Genomic DNA, 20,834 nt, shown 5'->3' on the forward strand with positions numbered 1-20,834 from the left:
TTTTCCGTTTTTACACATAATTACACTTAGATGCTTAATTAATAGAGATGTAAAAATTTTTTATTAAGATAATTGATTCAAAATCGAAATTGAAACAAATTTTATTTGAAACATTTTTTGATAAAAACAATAATTATCGAGATAATTAATTTTGATAGCATACTATTCAAAGGGAAATTAAAATTTCAAGTTAGCAAAAAATTTTATTAACAAACACTGTTCCTGAAGTAATTCTAAATAAATATTGTTAATGAAAATTTTCGATTTGATCAATAATTAAGAACATAACCTCAAAAACGTTTTTATATATACAGGCAAGGTCTATAGAACATAAGGTTACCCAATACCGATTCTCCTCCTCTGAGAGGCAAGGTGGGTCAGTGACGTAGCTGGTTCTATGAACAACACAACACGATGCGAGGCTTAAATATTTTATATAGACTGTACCACAGGATAGACACGTATAGGCTATCTTTTATTTTGACTGTATCGAACCAGTGACGTCAATTTGCGGGGTAATAATCGATACTACAGAGGCATAGGGAATGAGGTCACCTTATGTTCTATAAACCTTGATATACAGGTGTATCTGAATGACTGCAACAAACTTCAAGGGTGATTCTTTAGTGAATTTTAAGGGTACTTTGATATATGAACCATGGGCGACTTCGGCTCCCCTAAGGAGCTACACCCCTCCAAAAATGGAGGAAAATTTTGGCTTAATTTTTTTTTCTTAAAAACCATAAACGCTAGGAAAATGAAATTTGGGGAATATGTTTGACTCATAATAGGGCACGTTTTGACCCTATTTGTACTTTCAACCTACCCTACTTATTTATTGTAACGGAGCTCCGTTAAAATATATGCGGGTGCGGTTCCTCAAAACAATGCGGATTATCAGCAGTTGCGGATGCAGATGCGAATATCCGTTACATCACTAGCTCTGAGAACATTTACGGTGAATCCTCATAATTGTTGATGAGTATTAATAATTTTTGACTGTTATTAAGCAAGATAAATTTTTTAATATTGTTTAAAACAACGTAATTTGTTCAGACAGACATTCATCTTATTTATGGTTTTTCTAATGAAAATCACAATTAATTGGTGTTATTTAGTTAGTACTAGATCCTAGTAAGTGCACAACTTCCATGGCCAGTATAAAGAAAAATTGTTTTTCAATAATAGCAGCGCTTTACAGTACAATGTAGCATATTTTATTTTTTTACGCTAAAACTATTATCTTTAAGGAAAAAACTAAAGAGACAAAAAAGTACCAATAATGAATAAACTTTATAACGCATATTTTTTTATGTTAATATTCCATGGCGTTAAAAAGTTGTTATAAAAAAATCAAAGGGGTTGTGAATTTCATCCACTTAGAAGGCGCTATGTAAGTTTCAGGTATGGTTGATAATAAGGTATTAACCAGTAGTACATACATACAAAATTTCAAATTTTACGGTTTATTTATACCTGAAATAAAAGATAAAATGTAAATTTTTGGTTCAACTTTGACAGATCATAGCTCAAAAACAACAGAGTTGCGACCCTATATTTACTCGTTTTCAATCTCATAATTTGTTTTTAAAAGTTTTATTTTAAAATTTTCAAAACACAAAATGAAACAAATGTAAAAATTAATTGTAAGATTATAAAATAATTCGTAATTCTAATGTTACGATGCGGACGTTGAGAAATTCATCAACGAACTGAACTCTTTGTTTTCTTCTAACGTTATTTTTCTAATTCTTATCATTTCGGGTGTCATCATTTTTCTGGTGCACCTGCGAGCCGTAACTCTACACAGGAAAAAATATAGAGTAAAAATCAACTCTAAAACATGGTTCAGATCGTTCCAATATATTTAGAGTTATTTTTTTGCACTATATAGTGTAGGTGAATGGATTAAAATTTTACACTAAATAGTGAGAAGATGGTGTTTATTTAATAGTGTAAAATCGTTACTCTATAACAGTGTATTATATGTAATCTAACTAGATGTTGTCGTTACTCTAATTATATACATTTCTAATCTAATCAGCGTAAAATTAGCACTGTAAATTATTAAAGATTTGTCCTAATTTTACTCTATTAATTGACAAAATATCACTAAATAGTGTGTATCTTTCACTTATTAGTGTGAATTTTTAATAGGACGTATAGAGTATTTTTAGGGTTGTAATAAAAATCAAAATTATAAAATATTTGTTTTTATTTTTACTTGTAATATATTGTTGTAACAGAAATTTAAAAAAATTTAATTATTTTTATATAACCATACTTAATCCATTTTAAAGTTTCCACCGAGTCGCCATGAAAACTGCATCTAATGAGTCTTCTATAAGTTTTGTGTATGTATAGTTGTACTATCGCCCTAACCTTATTTACTACATGGCGTAAGGGACAGAAAACAAATCCCCCGCACGGTCGCTTTGCCGAGTACGGCCGAAGAATCGGAGACTGGAGGGGCGTACTCATTTTCTCTCGAACCTTTCCTCTAGCCTTGTCGTCTCTTCAACCCTGAAGTGCCGGGCGCCCGACGCCAGCTTAAAGTCGAGCGCGCCTTGGATTCGAACAAAAATACACAATTTCGTTTTTACAATTCAAATAACTGGACCAATGTTATGACGTAGTCGATTTTAAAAATTCATAAAATAGTCAAATATATTCATTAAAATAAACTAATTGAACTTTAATAAGTGAAAAAAATTGTTTCTTAATTTTAAAATACGTTTCTGTACTGTATATCTTCGTAAAGTTAAAGAATTTAGTTAAAATTCGATGTAAAAATCGTCTCTTAATTTCCATTAGTAATATTTTTTTCTCTTGGCATTTTGACCGTTTAATATTATAGAAAGTCTCAATAATTTCAAGCCATTTACGACCATTAATGCGTTTACGCACCATTTCTACACATTTTTTCCCCTTTTTTTGACATAAGGCTTTTGTGCATTTTTTTTTTCTTGAGTTGATATATTTTTTTGTAATAAGTCTTAAAATTTTACAATAATTTCACACCTTCATGGTAAATGGGTTAACAATAAACTTTTTATTTTTTGTACATTTTAGTAATGTTAAAAAATTTATTACCTTATTCATATAAGGTAATATAATAGTTATTTATATTACAAGTGGGCTAGAAACATAATTACAGTACGAGTGTGGAGAATTGCACGACGAGGTCGTAGACCGAGTCGTGTAATCACACGAGTACTGTAATTATACTAATTATGCTCTAGCCCACGTGTGATATACAGCATTTTATCTACGACTGCTAAAAATTACTAAAAAAATCAATTTCTTTAAAAAAGTCTATTTGACATTTATAAAAATATTTTGAAATGATTGTTGACAATTTTGAATTGTCAGTTTCAACAACATGTTTACTCATCTGGAATAAGTGTTTTGAAATGTAAAAGCATAACAATTAATGTTTATAATAAATAGTATTGTTTTTCTGTAAGTAGATAGCACTTTTTCTTTTGTATTGTTGCTCGTTTCAATAAATTAAGTCTGTTCTGATTAGGCTAAAAATGCGTTACGTAATGAAACCAGTGCGGTAATGAACTTCATTACGTAACTCAAATCACCTCAAATGAGTGCGGTAATGATGACTTATCCACGCAGTCGTAGATAAAATTTCTGTGGAAACTACCTTAATAAAAACAACCTTAATAAAATTAATAGAAACCATCAATTTTTTTTTTCTTGCAATTGAATCCTGGATATAATGGCGGCTCTACTATGAAACGTAAACAATAGAGTTGATTTCCGCAGAAATACCCTGAAGGGTGCTCCAGGAGAAGAGAGGGGGGGGGGTTTAGTGGGTAGCAGGGGCTAATTAATTGTAGTCCCACACTCCCGGCCGAAATACGATTTTTCCGACCCACGAACTATAGGCGTCATCAGTAGGCCGGGGTGCGTTAGGCATTTTCCCCTCCTCTGCGCAAAAAAAAGGAATATATATACGAGCCCTAACAACTATATATTGGGACATAATAGAATTTATATGTAATTAACAACAATTAAACAGATTATATTGTTTTAATACATTTTTTAAAATTAATATCATTTAATTATACAAGTAACAACAATTTTATCTAATGAACAACACAAAAACAAAATACATATCCTATTACTTCTAATTAAACTAGAAAAATGTAAATTTTGCCTGACAACTAAATATTGGGACATTGCACGATTTGTATTTCTAATATGGAATAACATCGCCCTTAGATTTTATAACCGCTTGAATTCGGTTGGGCATTGAATTCACTAAGGTTCTACACTGTTCAGGAGTAAATCCATCCCAAATTTGCTTTATTTTGGCTTTAATTATTATTATTTAAGTTCTGGCAATGTCCGTTGTGGGTTGTTCCTCAAAGTTTGTTTTATTTTGTGCCACACTGTTTCAATTACATTCAGATCTGGACTGTTGGTAGGCCAATACAGGACATTAATATTTTGATCGCCAACCACTTTTTTGTAGTTTTGGCCGTATGACAAGCCACGCCATCCTGCTAAAATATGTAATTTTCGCCAACATTTAACTGCACGATACTTGGTAGTATGCTGTTTTGTATTATTTGTTGATATTTTGCGGCGTTCACGGTGCTATCAATAAATTCAAAGCATCCTTATCCTGAAGCTGTCATACAGCCCCAAATGATTACTCCCTTCGGAAATTTTACACAACGTTTTAAACAATCTTTATGAAATGCGTCATGTTTATTGCAAATTTCGATTCATCGCTGAATATTATCTTGGAAAAGTCTTCTGCTGACCAAGACAGTTTAGATTTTGCCCATGTGAGCCTGGCTTTCTGTTGTTTTTCTGTTAACAGTGGTTTTTCTTTTGCTTATAAAACAACAATTTTCTAAAAGCGATATTTTTTAATTATTGCTTGTAAGTAAACCTCGTAAAATTTTAATTCACTTTTAAGAATCCATTTGCAACAGCATTCCCTTGATATATTTAATCCAGTTTCATTATTCCATTCAGCGGTAACTTGTCTTAAAATATTTCATCGTCCTTTTTTGCAGATTTTTACAAGTATTCTTTTATTTCTATCAGAAACTAACTTTGGACGACCTGAACTTTTACCCTTTTTTTCTAAAATTTGCCCAGTTTCTCCATAATGTTTAATTACTTTCCACGCTGTGCTTTTAGGAATATTAAGTTCGTCTGCCTTTTCACGTATTGTTTTATTGTGGCAATAATTTTTAATCACTAATTCACGGATTTTTGAATCTGTACAGATACCACGCACCATTTTAATTGATAAATACAGATTTACTCAACAGCAACAATGTTTAGAACAAGCTTTAGAACAAACCGACAATTTAACATTTTATTTTACGTCACAGTTTACTTATCTTAATTTGTTCCATTTTTATGGAAGTTACTTTGCATTGTCCCAATATTAAGTTGTCAGGTAAAATACACATTTTTCTAGTTTAATTAGATGCAATAGGGTATGTATTTTGTTTTTTGTGTTGTTCATTAGATATAATTGTTGTTAATTATATAATCAAATGATATTAATCTGAAAAAATTATTAAAAGAATTTTATTTTTACACATTTTATTTTGTCCCAATATAACTATAGTTGTTAGGGCTCGTATAATAAAATATTTTGTCCACGACTACCTTATAATATATACCTTATGAATGAGTTTTCTAAAACAAAATGGTAGTCATTTTTCACGGAGTGAATAATAGCGGTGAATAATAATCATTATCCACGGGTAGCCATCTTGACCAGACTAATAATAATTATTTGAAACGTTAAAAGTTCAAAAAACGTGAATTTAATTCAATTTTTTAGGAGTTTCTAAATGTTTGACATTAAAAAAACCTAAACAAATTCCTTTTTTCGTATGATTTAAGCATAAATTAATTAATTTTCCTAAAGAAAACGACGTTTTATAAAACTGACATTTAATTTTGACAAATTGTTGTGAAGTTGGTTACAGTTAGTAACATTGAATTTGTGTCACATTGACGTTTAACCTTTATTCAAAAATTTATTTAAAAAATAAATTTATGGAATCAATTTCAATAGTCGTGGACAAAGTATAGTATTCTACTCGTATATAATGAGCTATTATTCACTCAGGTTAATTATGCCACTCGCTACGCTCGTGACATAAACTTAACCTTCGTGAATAATAGCCCTCATTATTATTAATAAAATTTTCTTTGTAAATAAATGAATTATATACTCAAAATCAAATGGTTTTTCATTATAATATGGAATATTATCATGCTCATAAATAACAATCTATAAAATTCAGTTTACAGGTAGTTTCCACAGAAATTTTATACTACCTTATGTGAATAAGGTAAAAAAAAATTCGCAAAAGCCTTATGTCAAAAAAAAGGCAAAAAATGTGAAGAAATGGTGCGTAAATGGCTTGAAATTATTGAGACATTCTATAATACTAAACAGTGAAAAACCCATTTTAAATGAGATTAGAAAAAAATATTACTAATGGAAATTAAGAGACGATTTTTACATCGAATTTTAACTAAATTCTTTAACGAAGATATAGAGTACAGAAACGTATTTTAAAATCAAGAAACAATTTTTTTCACTTGTTAAAGTTCAATTATTTTATTTTAATGAATATATTTGACTATTCGCACTGCGTTTATGAATTGGAGTGGTTTCAAGACAATAATAACGTAGAACGATTAAAATGGCCTCCACGCTCGCCCGATTTAAATCCCATTGAAGAGGTGTGGGGCTATATGGTACGCGGGTGGGAATTTGACGAACGATTTCGGGACCGAGCTATTTTAGAAGAATACGTTATGCGGAAATGGGATAGTCTTCGTGGCGGGGATTTATGTCAGCGATTGGTCGGCTCAATGACATCCCGATTAGAAGAATGTCAAAATAATAACGGGTTATACACCCATTATTAAATTTTGACATAACAAATTTTATTCATTATTAAGTAGGTATAATTTTTATTATTATACTGTTCTTAATATTTGATGAAATCTTTTTAATTTTTTCAATGCTGACCGACAAAACCAAGTGAGAAACAATAAGCGCATACCTGGCTGTGGTCCTCAAGACGAAAAAGATAAAACTCTTCATCCCGCGGGATGAAGAGTCCCTTCCAAAGCCGGTAAGTTGAGACAACCTTAATAAAATTAATATTAACCATCAATATTTTTTTTCTTGCAATTGAATCCTGGATATAACGACTTCCGCAGAAATCCGGGTGGTCCGGGAGAAGAGTTGAAGAATTGTAGTCCCACACTCCCAGCCGAAATACGATTTTTCCGACCCACGAACTATAGGCGCCATCAGTAGGCCGGGGTGCGTAAAGCATTTTCCCCTCCTCTGCGCAAAAAAAAATATATATATATAATAAAATGTTTTATTATTAATAAAATTTTCTTTGTAAATAAATGAATTATATACTCAAAATCAAATGGTTTTTCATTATAATATGGAATATTATCATGCTCATAAATAACAATCTATAAAATTCAGTTTACAGGTAGTTTCAACAGAAATTTTATATTACCTTATGTGAATAAGGTAATAAATTTTTTAACATTACTAAAGTGTACAAAAAATAAAAAGTTTATTGTTTACCCATTTACGATGAAGGTGAGAAATTATTGTAAAATTTTAAAACTTATTACAAAAAAAATATATCAACTCAAGAAAAAAAAATTCGCAAAAGCCTTATGTCAAAAATACGCAAAAAAATGTGAAGAAACGGTGCGTAAACGCATTAATGGTCGTAAATGGCTTGAAATTATTGAGACTTTCTATAATATTAAACGGTTAAAATGCCATTTTAAATGAGATTAGAAAAAAAATATTACTAATGGAAATTAAGAGACGATTTTTACATCGAATTTTAACTAAATTCTTTAACTTTACGAAGATATACAGTACAGAAACGTATTTAAAATTAAGAAACAATTTTTGTCACTTATTAAAGTTCAATTATTTTATTTTAATGAATATATTTGACTATTTTATGAATTTTTAAAATCGACTACGTCATAACATTGGTACAGTTATTTGAATTGTAAAAACGAAATTGTGTATTTTTGTTCGAATCCAAGGCGCGCTCGACTTTAAGCTGGCATCGGGCGCCCGGCACTTCAGGGTTGAAGAGACGACAAGGCTAGAGCAAAGGTTCGAGAGAAAATGAGTACGCCCCTCCAGTCTTCGATTCTTCGACCGTACTCGGCAAAGCGACCGTGCGGGGGATTTGTTTTCTGTCCCTTACGCCATGTAGTAAATAAGGTTTGGCCGATAGTACCTGCCAGCCTTTTTTCAAATGCAATGTGTGCAGCAGTAGAAACAACCAAAGAGGAGATTTTGACCGAAATTAATATTTTGTATCAAAATTTTTATAAAGACCTTCATGCAAAGGTACTTCAATTGCAGACCTCTTTGAGAGAACTTGCACAGTTTAGGGAAGGGCTGGCGTCGAGTTCTAACCACTCTTTAACAACGTCACTCGACATCACCGTTGGAACATTAACCGTTGAAATGAAAAAAGCAGAATTCATTTTGTCTTCTTTACATACTAATAACTTCCCTTCCTAGCTAAAAGATGTCCGGTGGCAACAACTTCGGGAGGGTGCTCACGTTGGAGCGAAGAGTTGCGTCATTGGAGGTAAAAGTAGATACCCTGTTTCAGCTGGTAGGCTATATCTATAATCTTTTTTGCACGTTTTTAATTTCATAATCTTCTTAGGTAAACAGTATTGTCTCAGAGTCGGCAGTGGTGAGAGGGCAGGTGCATGTTCAAAACATGCACATACACCATTGTTCGACTGGGATAGAACCTCCGACACCGACACCTGCAGCGCTTCCGCCCCCGTATGAAGTGCGGGATGAGCAGGAAGAGGAGGAGGAGTGGTAACCATTTTTCCTCCTCTTCCTTAGGTTAGGTTAGGTTATGTTAGGTTAAATGGTTAAGGTGTTATACTTATTATTATTATTATTATTATTATTCTTAAATATATGTATATATAGTTTCTTTTGCTATATTTTCATTCAGTCTTATCCTGTTAATGTTATAATTCATTTAATACGAGAATCATGATCGACGAAAAATTAAAGTGTTTACCGCAACTTCTAACACTGCCTATAGTAAATTTTAGTAAAGGTTCGGTCGAAGAACACTTTACAAGACACAGCAATTTATTTGGTGGAAAATGTAAGCGAGGTTTAATTGTAGGACCCTCAGGTGTCGGAAAAACAAATGCTATGTTATCGCTTTTAGTTGCATGTAATGGGTTGCGCTTCCTAAACTTGTACTTATGTTCTAATTCGTTATACCAAAATAAGTCGATTTAAGTAAAAGTTCACAAGACTTTATTAACAATCGAACATTACAAATACATTATTATTATTATTATTATTCTTTACAATTTTTTCTAAAATTAAATTCATTTATTCGCATTCAATCTTTTTATCAACCAATGACCCCACGCCAAAGTATTACATCCGTTCGGTAATATGTATCGTTTATCATCGCACGATGAAAGAGCAATTTTATTCTTTAATTCGGTATACATAGTATGAAATTCTGACTTAAAAATGTACATTTTTTTATGAACCGATCCGCCACATTCAACCACACGTTTATAATCGGTCACGCTTAAATGTTTATCTATAACATATTTCTTTACTCCTTTAGCCTTTTTTACATTATCATTCAACAAGGTGATGCAGTACGCCTTAGCTCCTGTTCCAACAAATGACGTTATGCACCTGTTTGGATATTCATCTTTCATTCTTCCCAACACAGATCGACCGCGAGGTATATTGTGTATATTCTCTAACGGATAATTGGACGTGTCAAGAAATTCAATATTTTCTTTTATATCGTCATATACATTGGGAGTAGTAATTTCTAGGATTAGGGAGTCAGTATCGGTGTATAAAAGTGTTATGTTATTTCCATATTTAACTTTTAAGTAATCATAGAAGAAGCTGTAATCAAATCAAATTATCGCAAAATATTTTCGAAGATTTAAAATTTGGTTTAGCTATTAGGGCTTCCACGCCCGGTTTCTTATGGCGACATTCCCAGTGGGTAACTAGTCTTATATCCACTCGCTTTTCCACATTTTCCACTGTCTTACCGTATACGATGTTATTCATTGCTTTGTAATGATTTTTTTCAAATTCATTCTTAGCTTTCGCACGTTTATCGGAATTGAAATCGATGTAGCTCCGCATCCAGTTGGATTGTTTAAATTCTAATACTCTGTAAATCTTCGTTAGTTTCAATCCGAACTTGATACACTGCTTTAGATTCACGTAATGAATGATGTATTTTGTTTTATTTTCCAAATTTGCTATTAACTTTGCATTTTTTGAACCTGGGGGTACAATCCGTTCTGGACAAAATGGCAAATCGTTGTGTTCATCATGTATTGCTTCCGGATACTCTAAATCTACCTCGAACACGTAACCCTTTTCGGAATCGTCTTCCGTATTGTAAATATCTAACTTTTGAATCTCTTCATCTGATAGCCATCGAAATCCCCCCGTCGGTAATTTTCGTCTCATTGCGTGTCCATACAAATTCGTAGCGTCGAGATACAAAATATAAGATGGGTCTTTGGTTTCATCAAATTCCATCATTAATTTATTGTTAGCCTTCGCACTGCGTTTAGTGCACATACTTAATCCACCGCGAATACCATTTTTAAAGAAGCGTAACATGTCTATGTCCGTTAATAATTCTAATTTTACCCCTGTCATTCGTAATAATGCATCCCAAGCGAAGCCCGGCGCTGTGAAGTAATGACATGGATCTAAAGAGTAATACTTCATCGAGATGGTTCGGAAATTCTCAAATACGTCCGCCAAAAGTAAAACGTCAGACGTTAAATAAATGTCGCTATATTCGCCTAAAGTGCGACAGTTAAATAAGTTCCACACCGTTTGTGCACGACAATAATTTTCTTCGGTTATACTATCGTCGCATAAAGTATTGTAAAAACTACTTCGATCTGGCAGAGCGGTAAGATTCAGCTTTTCGAATGAATCCACAAAGGAATACGGAAAAACTCCTTTCTGATGTATAAGTCGAAACTGTTCTTCGTTCCTAAAATATTTTCTGATTTGAACGCATTGGTTGTCTTCCAAAAATGAACCCAACTTCTCTAGCGATAAAGCCATAAACCTAAATGAATCCACAAATCTCAATTTCATATGAACCAGCCTTAGCTTTCCCTTGCTGTCAATGTTTTCTCCTACGATAATTTTTTTCGAAAATGATATATACTTTTCTTTATTCTGTGCTATAACGTCCACGTCTTCTTCTTTTAATGCCATATCGTTCACAAACATATGACAATCGTAGTTCGAAAGATTGTGAAAGAATATCGGTATGAACTTTGGTAATTGATAATTGATGTTACATACAGCATGTGCGGGTCCTCTATACAACCCAGTTAGGTGATCATGATCGCACACTTTATTACCTTCTTTTATTTTGTGCGAACAAATGTGACAGATATCCTGCATCTCATGTATTAATCTATCTATAGGTGGTAATGGGAGCATTTCTTTTGGTTGGCTTAAATAATTTTTGTATATATTCAGAACGTCATGTTCCAACTTGCTCATGAAAATTTGAGCAGCATTACATCCGCGATATATTTCAAACTTCGACAATGATTCGTCATATGAACATTTTATATAATATGCAAATGCATAAGGTTCGTGTTTGAAACATTTGACGGAGTATGAATTATCATCGTTAAGTTCTGTTGCTTCCGCATCGGCGATCGGTTTCTGTAATGCTTCAAAATCTGCATACACCACGAACGGTATTTTTAATTGTCGTTCAAAATTTTCGAACTGTAGCATATTTTCCTTTTCTTCATTTCCATATTTATTTATTTTCAAATTTGTTGTTGGTAAAATTGCCCTTACCTTGCTGCAATCGTCACTTTGATGACGGATAAGTTTATTTTCTGACGTAAAGAATACCAAGCATCCGTCGCAAATATGCTTTTCATGACCATTCTGCGATGCTTGCGATGATAGTAATCGAGACAGATTTTTTATCCAACAATAGTGACTATTCCCGGAATCATTTGTAACCAATAATAAATTTATATGTCTTTCTTCTTTTTGTCGACATATATACATTGTAATTATGTCATAATTCATAACACCGTCTTTAAAATACTCATTTATTCCATATACATTAATAGATAGTTTGTTCTGCTTTTCAAATACAGGTATATCTCGTAATTTAACTGGAAAAACAATATTTGAATAGTCTAAGCCGCAGTCTAGGTACTTCGGATACGAAGATGTCCTCTGTGGTAAACCGTTCGGTTCATGTAGTGCGGATGTTACAGCCCATACAAAACATGCATCATCCGCGTTTTGTATATTTATCACAGCACGCTTTGCTTTTATTTGCGATGGTAGATCGATGTAATTAGATGCTCTGATAGGATTATATTTGTTTAAATTTAACTCCATATAGAGAATTTGCATTAAAGTCCATCCTAAATAAAATATTGAAACATTTATTTTTTAATATATAGACATTTTTGATGAAATTTCATCAATAAATTCCTTATATATTTTATACAGATCCGACGCTAATGATACTACCTTATTTTTCGTATTGAATGATTTTATTTCACAGTCTTCCTTTGATTGTAAAAAATACAAACCAAAACATTCCATATTTAATTTTACATTTCGGTGAATATCGATTGCGCTTTGTATTAGATTTAGTATTTTTTCTCGAATTCTATGAGAAAATTCATCCAAATCCACAAAAAAACCTTCTTCACTTATTCGATAACTGACAATTTTGTCACCGAATGCTCCAGCTATTCTCTCCACTCCGTCATCGATTATAACAAAAGCGTTACGCTTGTGTGCGTTGCTTCGTAAATGTGCAGAGTAACATTGTCTATTTACATAATCATCGCAAGCCTCACATTTTACTGCTTTTGGAATTTGCGGTGCGTCAAGCTTGATTCTCTTGCCAATACAAGATAATCGTTGATGTCTTTTTAAATTGTCAACTCGAGTAAAACTTTTTCCACAATCCTCACACACGACCATTTTACAATTTAATGTTGTACACTTCTACTTGTTATGAAAGAACTACGTCAATACCACATTTCGCAGGCGTTTATAAACCCTCACCGCTCCTGAAACTTATTGGGGAGGAGGAGGATGCATCGAGTGCGTTTGTATACATGTATATTTATAACTCCGTATACCTCTGCATAATAAATTAAAAAAATATCTCGCAGGTAGATCATGACTCACTTACTAGTATTAAGTTAATTGACCTCCTCCTCGAACGTATCCCCCCAAAAAATTTGCCGATTCAAGAACCTCCTCGCATATTTTAAAGCTCCGTATACCTTTACACAATAAATTTTAAAAAATATCCCGCAGGTAGATCATGACTCACTTATTTGTATACCTACATGTCCCAAAACCGTATACCTTTGTGTACAATAAGTTAAGAGATATATCGAAAACATTACCAGTTCATTGAGAAGCGTCGAAGGATAAACATAGTAATTGTTTTCATCTAGGTAAACAGGTTACATATAAAGATAAATTTTTAATAACATAACCTAAATAAAGATACATTTTTAATAAAGATAAATTTTTAATAATTTCGTCAAAATAACATGACCTTCTCAAGTTAATTGACCTCCTCCTCTCTTCATCGAATCTCCTCCGACCCTCAAAAGAATCGCCGATTCAAGAACCTCCTCTCCTCATCGAACCTCCTCTGACCCCCAAAAAATTTGCCGATTCAAGAACCTCCTCCTAGAACGCAGGTTCGAGGAGGAGGTTCTTGAATCGGCGAATCTATACTACTGATATTCAGGCGCCAAATGATATCTTGGAGCATGTTGGAGATAAAAAAACAAAATGTGACCAAAACGTGATATTATGACGTTATACGCCGTTCTGAGCCATGTTTGAACTTTCTATCACTTTTGGTTCCGATAATTCTGTTGACCATATTTGTGATATTCAGGCGCCAAATGACATCTTGGAGCGTGTTGGAGATAAAAAACAAAATGTGCCCAAAACATGATATTATGACGTTATACGCCGTTCTGAGCCACGTTTGAACTTTCTATCACTTTTGGTTCCGATAATTCTGTTGGCCATATTTGTGATATTCAGGGGCCAAATGACATCTTGGAGCATGTTGGAGATAAAAAACAAAATGTGCCCAAAGCGTGATATTATGACGTTATACGCCGTTCTGAGCCATGTTTGAACTTTCTATCACTTTTGGTTCCGACAATTCTGTTGGCCATATTTGTGATATTCAGGGGCCAAATGACATCAGTAGTATAGATTCGCCGATTCAAGAACCTCCTCCTCGAACCTGCGTTCTAGGAGGAGGTTCTTGAATCGGCAAATTTTTTTTGGGGGTCAGAGGAGGTTCGATGAGGAGAGGAGGTTCTTGAATCGGCGATTCTTTTGAGGGTCGGAGGAGGTCAATTAACTTGAGAAGGTCATGTTATTTTGACGAAATTATTAAAAATTTATCTTTATTTAGGTTATGTTATTAAAAATTTATCTTTATATGTAACCTGTTTACCTAGATGAAAACAATTACTATGTTTATCCTTCGACGCTTCTCAATGAACTGTTAATGTTTTCGATATATCTCTTAACTTATTGTACACAAAGGTATACGGTTTTGGGACATGTAGGTATACAAATAAGTGAGTCATGATCTACCTGCGGGATATTTTTTAAAATTTATTGTGTAAAGGTATACGGGGCTTTAAAATATGCGAGGAGGTTCTTGAATCGGCAAATTTTTTTGGGGGGATACGTTCGAGGAGGAGGTCAATTAACTTAATACTAGTAAGTGAGTCATGATCTACCTGCGAGATATTTTTTTAATTTATTATGCAGAGGTATACGGAGTTATAAATATACATGTATACAAACGCACTCGATGCATCCTCCTCCTCCCCAATAAGTTTCAGGAGCGGTGAGGGTTTATAAACGCCTGCGAAATGTGGTATTGACGTAGTTCTTTCATAACAAGTAGAAGTGTACAACATTAAATTGTAAAATGGTCGTGTGTGAGGATTGTGGAAAAAGTTTTACTCGAGTTGACAATTTAAAAAGACATCAACGATTATCTTGTATTGGCAAGAGAATCAAGCTTGACGCACCGCAAATTCCAAAAGCAGTAAAATGTGAGGCTTGCGATGATTATGTAAATAGACAATGTTACTCTGCACATTTACGAAGCAACGCACACAAGCGTAACGCTTTTGTTATAATCGATGACGGAGTGGAGAGAATAGCTGGAGCATTCGGTGACAAAATCGTCAGTTATCGAATAAGTGAAGAAGGTTTTTTTGTGGATTTGGATGAATTTTCTCATAGAATTCGAGAAAAAATACTAAATCTAATACAAAGCGCAATCGATATTCACCGAAATGTAAAATTAAATATGGAATGTTTTGGTTTGTATTTTTTACAATCAAAGGAAGACTGTGAAATAAAATCATTCAATACGAAAAATAAGGTAGTATCATTAGCGTCGGATCTGTATAAAATATATAAGGAATTTATTGATGAAATTTCATCAAAAATGTCAGAATTCCAGGAACGAGATTCAGGTAAGCTTAATGTGACATAATATACCTATATATTAAAAAATAAATGTTTCAATATTTTATTTAGGATGGACTTTAATGCAAATTCTCTATATGGAGTTAAATTTAAACAAATATAATCCTATCAGAGCATCTAATTACATCGATCTACCATCGCAAATAAAAGCAAAGCGTGCTGTGATAAATATACAAAACGCGGATGATGCATGTTTTGCATGGGCTGTAACATCCGCACTACATGAACCGAACGGTTTACCACAGAGGACATCTTCGTATCCGAATTACCTAGACTGCGGCTTAGACTATTCAAATATTGTTTTTCCAGTTAAATTACGAGATATACCTGTATTTGAAAAGCAGAACAAACTATCTATTAATGTATATGGAATAAATGAGTATTTTAAAGACGGTGTTATGAATTATGACATAATTACAATGTATATATGTCGACAAAAAGAAGAAAGACATATAAATTTATTATTGGTTACAAATGATTCCGGGAATAGTCACTATTGTTGGATAAAAAATCTGTCTCGATTACTATCATCGCAAGCATCGCAGAATGGTCATGAAAAGTATATTTGCGACGGATGCTTGGTATTCTTTACGTCAGAAAATAAACTTATCCGTCATCAAAGTGACATTGCAGCAAGGTAAGGGCAATTTTACCAACAACAAATTTGAAAATAAATAAATATGGAAATGAAGAAAAGGAAAATATACTACAGTTCGAAAATTTTGAACGACAATTAAAAATACCGTTCGTGGTGTATGCAGATTTTGAAGCATTACAGAAACCGATCGCCGATGCGGAAGCAACAGAACTTAACGATGATAATTCATACTCCGTCAAATGTTTCAAACACGAACCTTATGCATTTGCATATTATATAAAATGTTCATATGACGAATCATTGTCGAAGTTTGAAATATATCGCGGATGTAATGCTGCTCAAATTTTCATGAGCAAGTTGGAACATGACGTTCTGAATATATACAAAAATTATTTAAGCCAACCAAAAGAAATGCTCCCATTACCACCTATTGATAGATTAATACACGAGATGCAGGATATCTGTCACATTTGTTCGCACAAAATAAAAGAAGGTAATAAAGTGTGCGATCATGATCACCTAACTGGGTTGTATAGAGGACCCGCACATGCTGTATGTAACATCAATTATCAATTACCAAAGTTCATACCGATATTCTTTCACAATCTTTCGAACTACGATTGTCATATGTTTGTGAAAGATATGGCATTAAAAGAAGAAGACGTGGACGTTATAGCACAGAATAAAGAAAAGTATATATCATTTTCGAAAAAAATTATCGTAGGAGAAAACATTGACAGCAAGGGAAAGCTAAGGCGGGTTCATATGAAATTGAGATTTGTGGATTCATTTAGGTTTATGGCTTTATCGCTAGAGAAGTTGGGTTCATTTTTGGAAGACAACCAATGCGTTCAAATCAGAAAATATTTTAGGAACGAAGAACAGTTTCGACTTATACGTCAGAAAGGAGTTTTTCCGTATTCCTTTGTGGATTCATTCGAAAAGCTGAATCTTACCGCTCTGCCAGATCGAAGTAGTTTTTACAATACTTTATGCGACGATAGTATAACCGAAGAAAATTATTGTCGTGCACAAACGGTGTGGAACTTATTTAACTGTCGCACTTTAGGCGAATATAGCGACATTTATTTAACGTCTGACGTTTTACTTTTGGCGGACGTATTTGAGAATTTCCGAACCATCTCGATGAAGTATTACTCTTTAGATCCATGTCATTACTTCACAGCGCCGGGCTTCGGTTGGGATGCATTATTACGAATGACAGGGGTAAAATTAGAATTATTAACGGACATAGACATGTTACACTTCTTTAAAAATGGTATTCGCGGTGGATTAAGTATGTGCACTAAACGCAGTGCGAAGGCTAACAATAAATTAATGATGGAATTTGATGAAACCAAAGACCCATCTTATATTTTGTATCTCGACGCTACGAATTTGTATGGACACGCAATGAGACGAAAATTACCGACGGGGGGATTTCGATGGCTATCAGATGAAGAGATTCAAAAGTTAGATATTTACAATACGGAAGACGATTCCGAAAAGGGTTACGTGTTCGAGGTAGATTTAGAGTATCCGGAAGCAATACATGATGAACACAACGATTTGCCATTTTGTCCAGAACGGATTGTACCCCCAGGTTCAAAAAATGCAAAGTTAATAGCAAATTTGGAAAATAAAACAAAATACATCATTCATTACGTGAATCTAAAGCAGTGTATCAAGTTCGGATTGAAACTAACGAAGATTTACAGAGTATTAGAATTTAAACAATCCAACTGGATGCGGAGCTACATCGATTTCAATTCCGATAAACGTGCGAAAGCTAAGAATGAATTTGAAAAAAATCATTACAAAGCAATGAATAACATCGTATACGGTAAGACAATGGAAAATGTGGAAAAGCGAGTGGATATAAGACTAGTTACCCACTGGGAATGTCGTCATAAGAAACCGGGCGTGGAAGCCCTAATAGCTAAACCAAATTTTAAATCTTCGAAAATATTTTGCGATAATTTGATAGCCGTTCAATTGAATGTCGCGGAAGTTCGTTATTGCAAACCGCTGTATGTGGGTTTCAGTATATTAGAGCTTTCGAAAACCGTAATGTACAGCTTCTTCTACGATTACTTAAAAGTTAAATATGGAAATAACATAACACTTTTATACACCGATACTGATTCCCTAATCCTAGAAATTACTACTCCCAATGTATATGAGGATATAAAAGAAAATATTGAATTTTTTGACACGTCCAATTATCCGTTAGAGAATATACACAATATACCTCGCGGTCGATCTGTGTTGGGAAGAATGAAAGATGAATATCCAAACAGGTGCATAACGTCATTTGTTGGAACAGGAGCTAAGGCGTACTGCATCACCTTGTTGAATGATAATGTAAAAAAGGCTAAAGGAGTAAAGAAATATGTTATAGATAAATATTTAAGCGTGACCGATTATAAACGTGTGGTTGAATGTGGCGGATCGGTTCATAAAAAAATGTACATTTTTAAGTCAGAATTTCATACTATGTATACCGAATTAAAGAATAAAATTGCTCTTTCATCGTGCGATGATAAACGATACATATTACCGAACGGATGTAATACTTTGGCGTGGGGTCATTGGTTGATAAAAAGATTGAATGCGAATAAATGAATTTAATTTAAAAAAATTGTAAAGAATAATAATGTATTTGTAATGTTCGATTGTTAATAAAGTCTTGTAAACTTTTAAATATAGGTCTTTATACGTTTTAAAGAACGTTAGTTTTTGAGATCCAAGAATTATGAGACGGACCTAATCCTAACCATTTCACAAACACTTGATTTCCTTTTCGCCGTAGCACTTTTTCCACCAAGTAGACGTCAGGATATTTAACTTTTTGTAATTCCTCTCGATAAAAACCACCCATAATTTTTTCATTGGATGCATCTTTGAGCAGATATGTTGTTGGGAAAGTATTACGAACAGAATGTATTGTAAACACTTCGTTAGACCAATTGGGAGTATAGTTTTTGGTGAAGGCGTGTCGATGCTTGCTCACTCTGACGTGATCACCGACATTAAATTTTTTGGTATAAGGATCGGCAATTTTTATGTAATTATATACAGTTTTTAACAGTGTCGATGCGTTTCTGTTATTTACCTCGCTAGGTTTCATTCCTATCGTCCTGTGAACTTGGTTGTTATAATCCAGAATTAATTTGGGAAGCAATTCCAACCAACGATAGTTACCTTGCATACTAAATTCTTTCCACATTTTTTCTTTTATTGTTCTATTAAACCGTTCAACAATAGAACTCTTTAAATTGGAAAATGAACTGTAGTGATTGATGTGATATCGTGACATGAGCTTTTTAAAATCCTCATTGTAAAATTCTTTTCCGTTATCCGTTTGCAGATTCTTCGGTATGTTTTTCCGCTTTTCCGATAGAATTGTTTCCATAGCTCGCGTAACTTCTTTGCCAGTTTTGTTTTTTAGTGGTACAGCCAATCCATACTTTGAGAAAGCATTAATAACTGTTAGAATATATTTAAAATTACCATTTGCTTTTGAATAAGGTATCATCTCCACTAAATCAGCTTGAAATAAGTCCGTTAAACCTTTTATAATAACACGTCTGCGTTTATACTTTTTCCTCGCGGACGCGTGCAACTCGTTTACGACGGACCTTTTAATATCGCTCATTTTCTGGATATTTCAATGAGCAGTTCTACCATAAATGGTTTCTTGAGTAAAGTGGTCTTCGTTGTGGGTTTGCAAACTATTTTATCTCCAAAGAAGAGAACATTTAACTTTTTATTTGGATCGAAGATACTCCCGTTAATAATCATTTCAACGTCTCCTTCAAATCGGTATTTCACTATTTCACCAATATATAAAAAGTTTATATATTTACTTACGTAACCTAAATTTTGAATAATGTAATAATTATCCGTTGTATCCGTAGTTCCATCTCCGCTAAACGTAAGTATTGTTGGTTGTTTGAAATATCGTTGTAAGTTTTCACGTTTATTAAAATGAGCAGCAATGTTGTGTCCGTGTACGTGTTTACCAAACTTATCGATCGTCATACTAGACGAATGTTTTCCGAACTTGCTTAAACTCATCTGCTCTAGTTCACAAACGTCGGTGTTTTAAAACAAAAAATGTGAGAGTCGTATATTTATGATAATATTTTAACGTATAATCTCCGCCTCTGTTAGCTCCGATATTATTGATGATATTTCATTGACATGTGCAGAATGACCTGCAGTTTGCGAGGCCATCAACAAACGCAGTCTGTCGACAAGTTCGTTGGGATCGTCCCAATACTCGTATTCGATAAGAGCCCCAGGAACGACTTGTTTTTGTAATGCACCACCGACTTTTTTCTTCGGATTCGGCCAGTATTTAGCCCAATGCACCTTGGGTTTGTTACCTTCAACGATAGGCTTGATAATATTCTGAAATTTCCCACTGTCGTCCTCAGTAGTCATACCTGCCTCTGGAATGTAATTAATGTACGGAGCATTTGAACGTAGTAAGATATCTTTGTAGTTGCGCATGTCCTGAATTGTAAATTTGCCCGGTTCGTTTTTAAATAGTAAATCATA

At 33.4% G+C, this 20,834-nt stretch overlaps 2 protein-coding genes across 2 annotated transcripts; one reads left to right on the forward strand and one right to left on the reverse strand.

Annotated features, from left to right (window-relative positions):
* Positions 1-9,438: 9,438 nt before the first annotated feature.
* Positions 9,439-13,099, reverse strand: LOC139429817 (uncharacterized). Its single transcript, XM_071196034.1, has 3 exons — positions 12,700-13,099; positions 10,362-12,528; positions 9,439-9,985 (listed from the first exon to the last, which is right to left on the reverse strand). Exons 1-3 carry the CDS (start codon positions 13,097-13,099, stop codon positions 9,439-9,441), a joined length of 3,114 nt encoding a protein of 1,037 aa, XP_071052135.1.
* A 1,913-nt stretch (positions 13,100-15,012) lies between these two features.
* On the forward strand, positions 15,013-18,893 carry LOC139429818 (uncharacterized). Its single transcript, XM_071196035.1, has 3 exons — positions 15,013-15,657; positions 15,722-16,307; positions 16,667-18,893. The coding sequence occupies exons 1-3, from the start codon at positions 15,102-15,104 to the stop codon at positions 18,891-18,893; spliced, it is 3,369 nt and encodes a 1,122-aa protein (XP_071052136.1). The 5' UTR covers positions 15,013-15,101.
* The last annotated feature ends 1,941 nt before the right edge of the window (positions 18,894-20,834 follow it).

Source organism: Onthophagus taurus, chromosome 5 (genome assembly GCF_036711975.1).
Source record: "Onthophagus taurus isolate NC chromosome 5, IU_Otau_3.0, whole genome shotgun sequence".
Taxonomy (NCBI): Eukaryota; Metazoa; Arthropoda; class Insecta; order Coleoptera; family Scarabaeidae; genus Onthophagus; species Onthophagus taurus.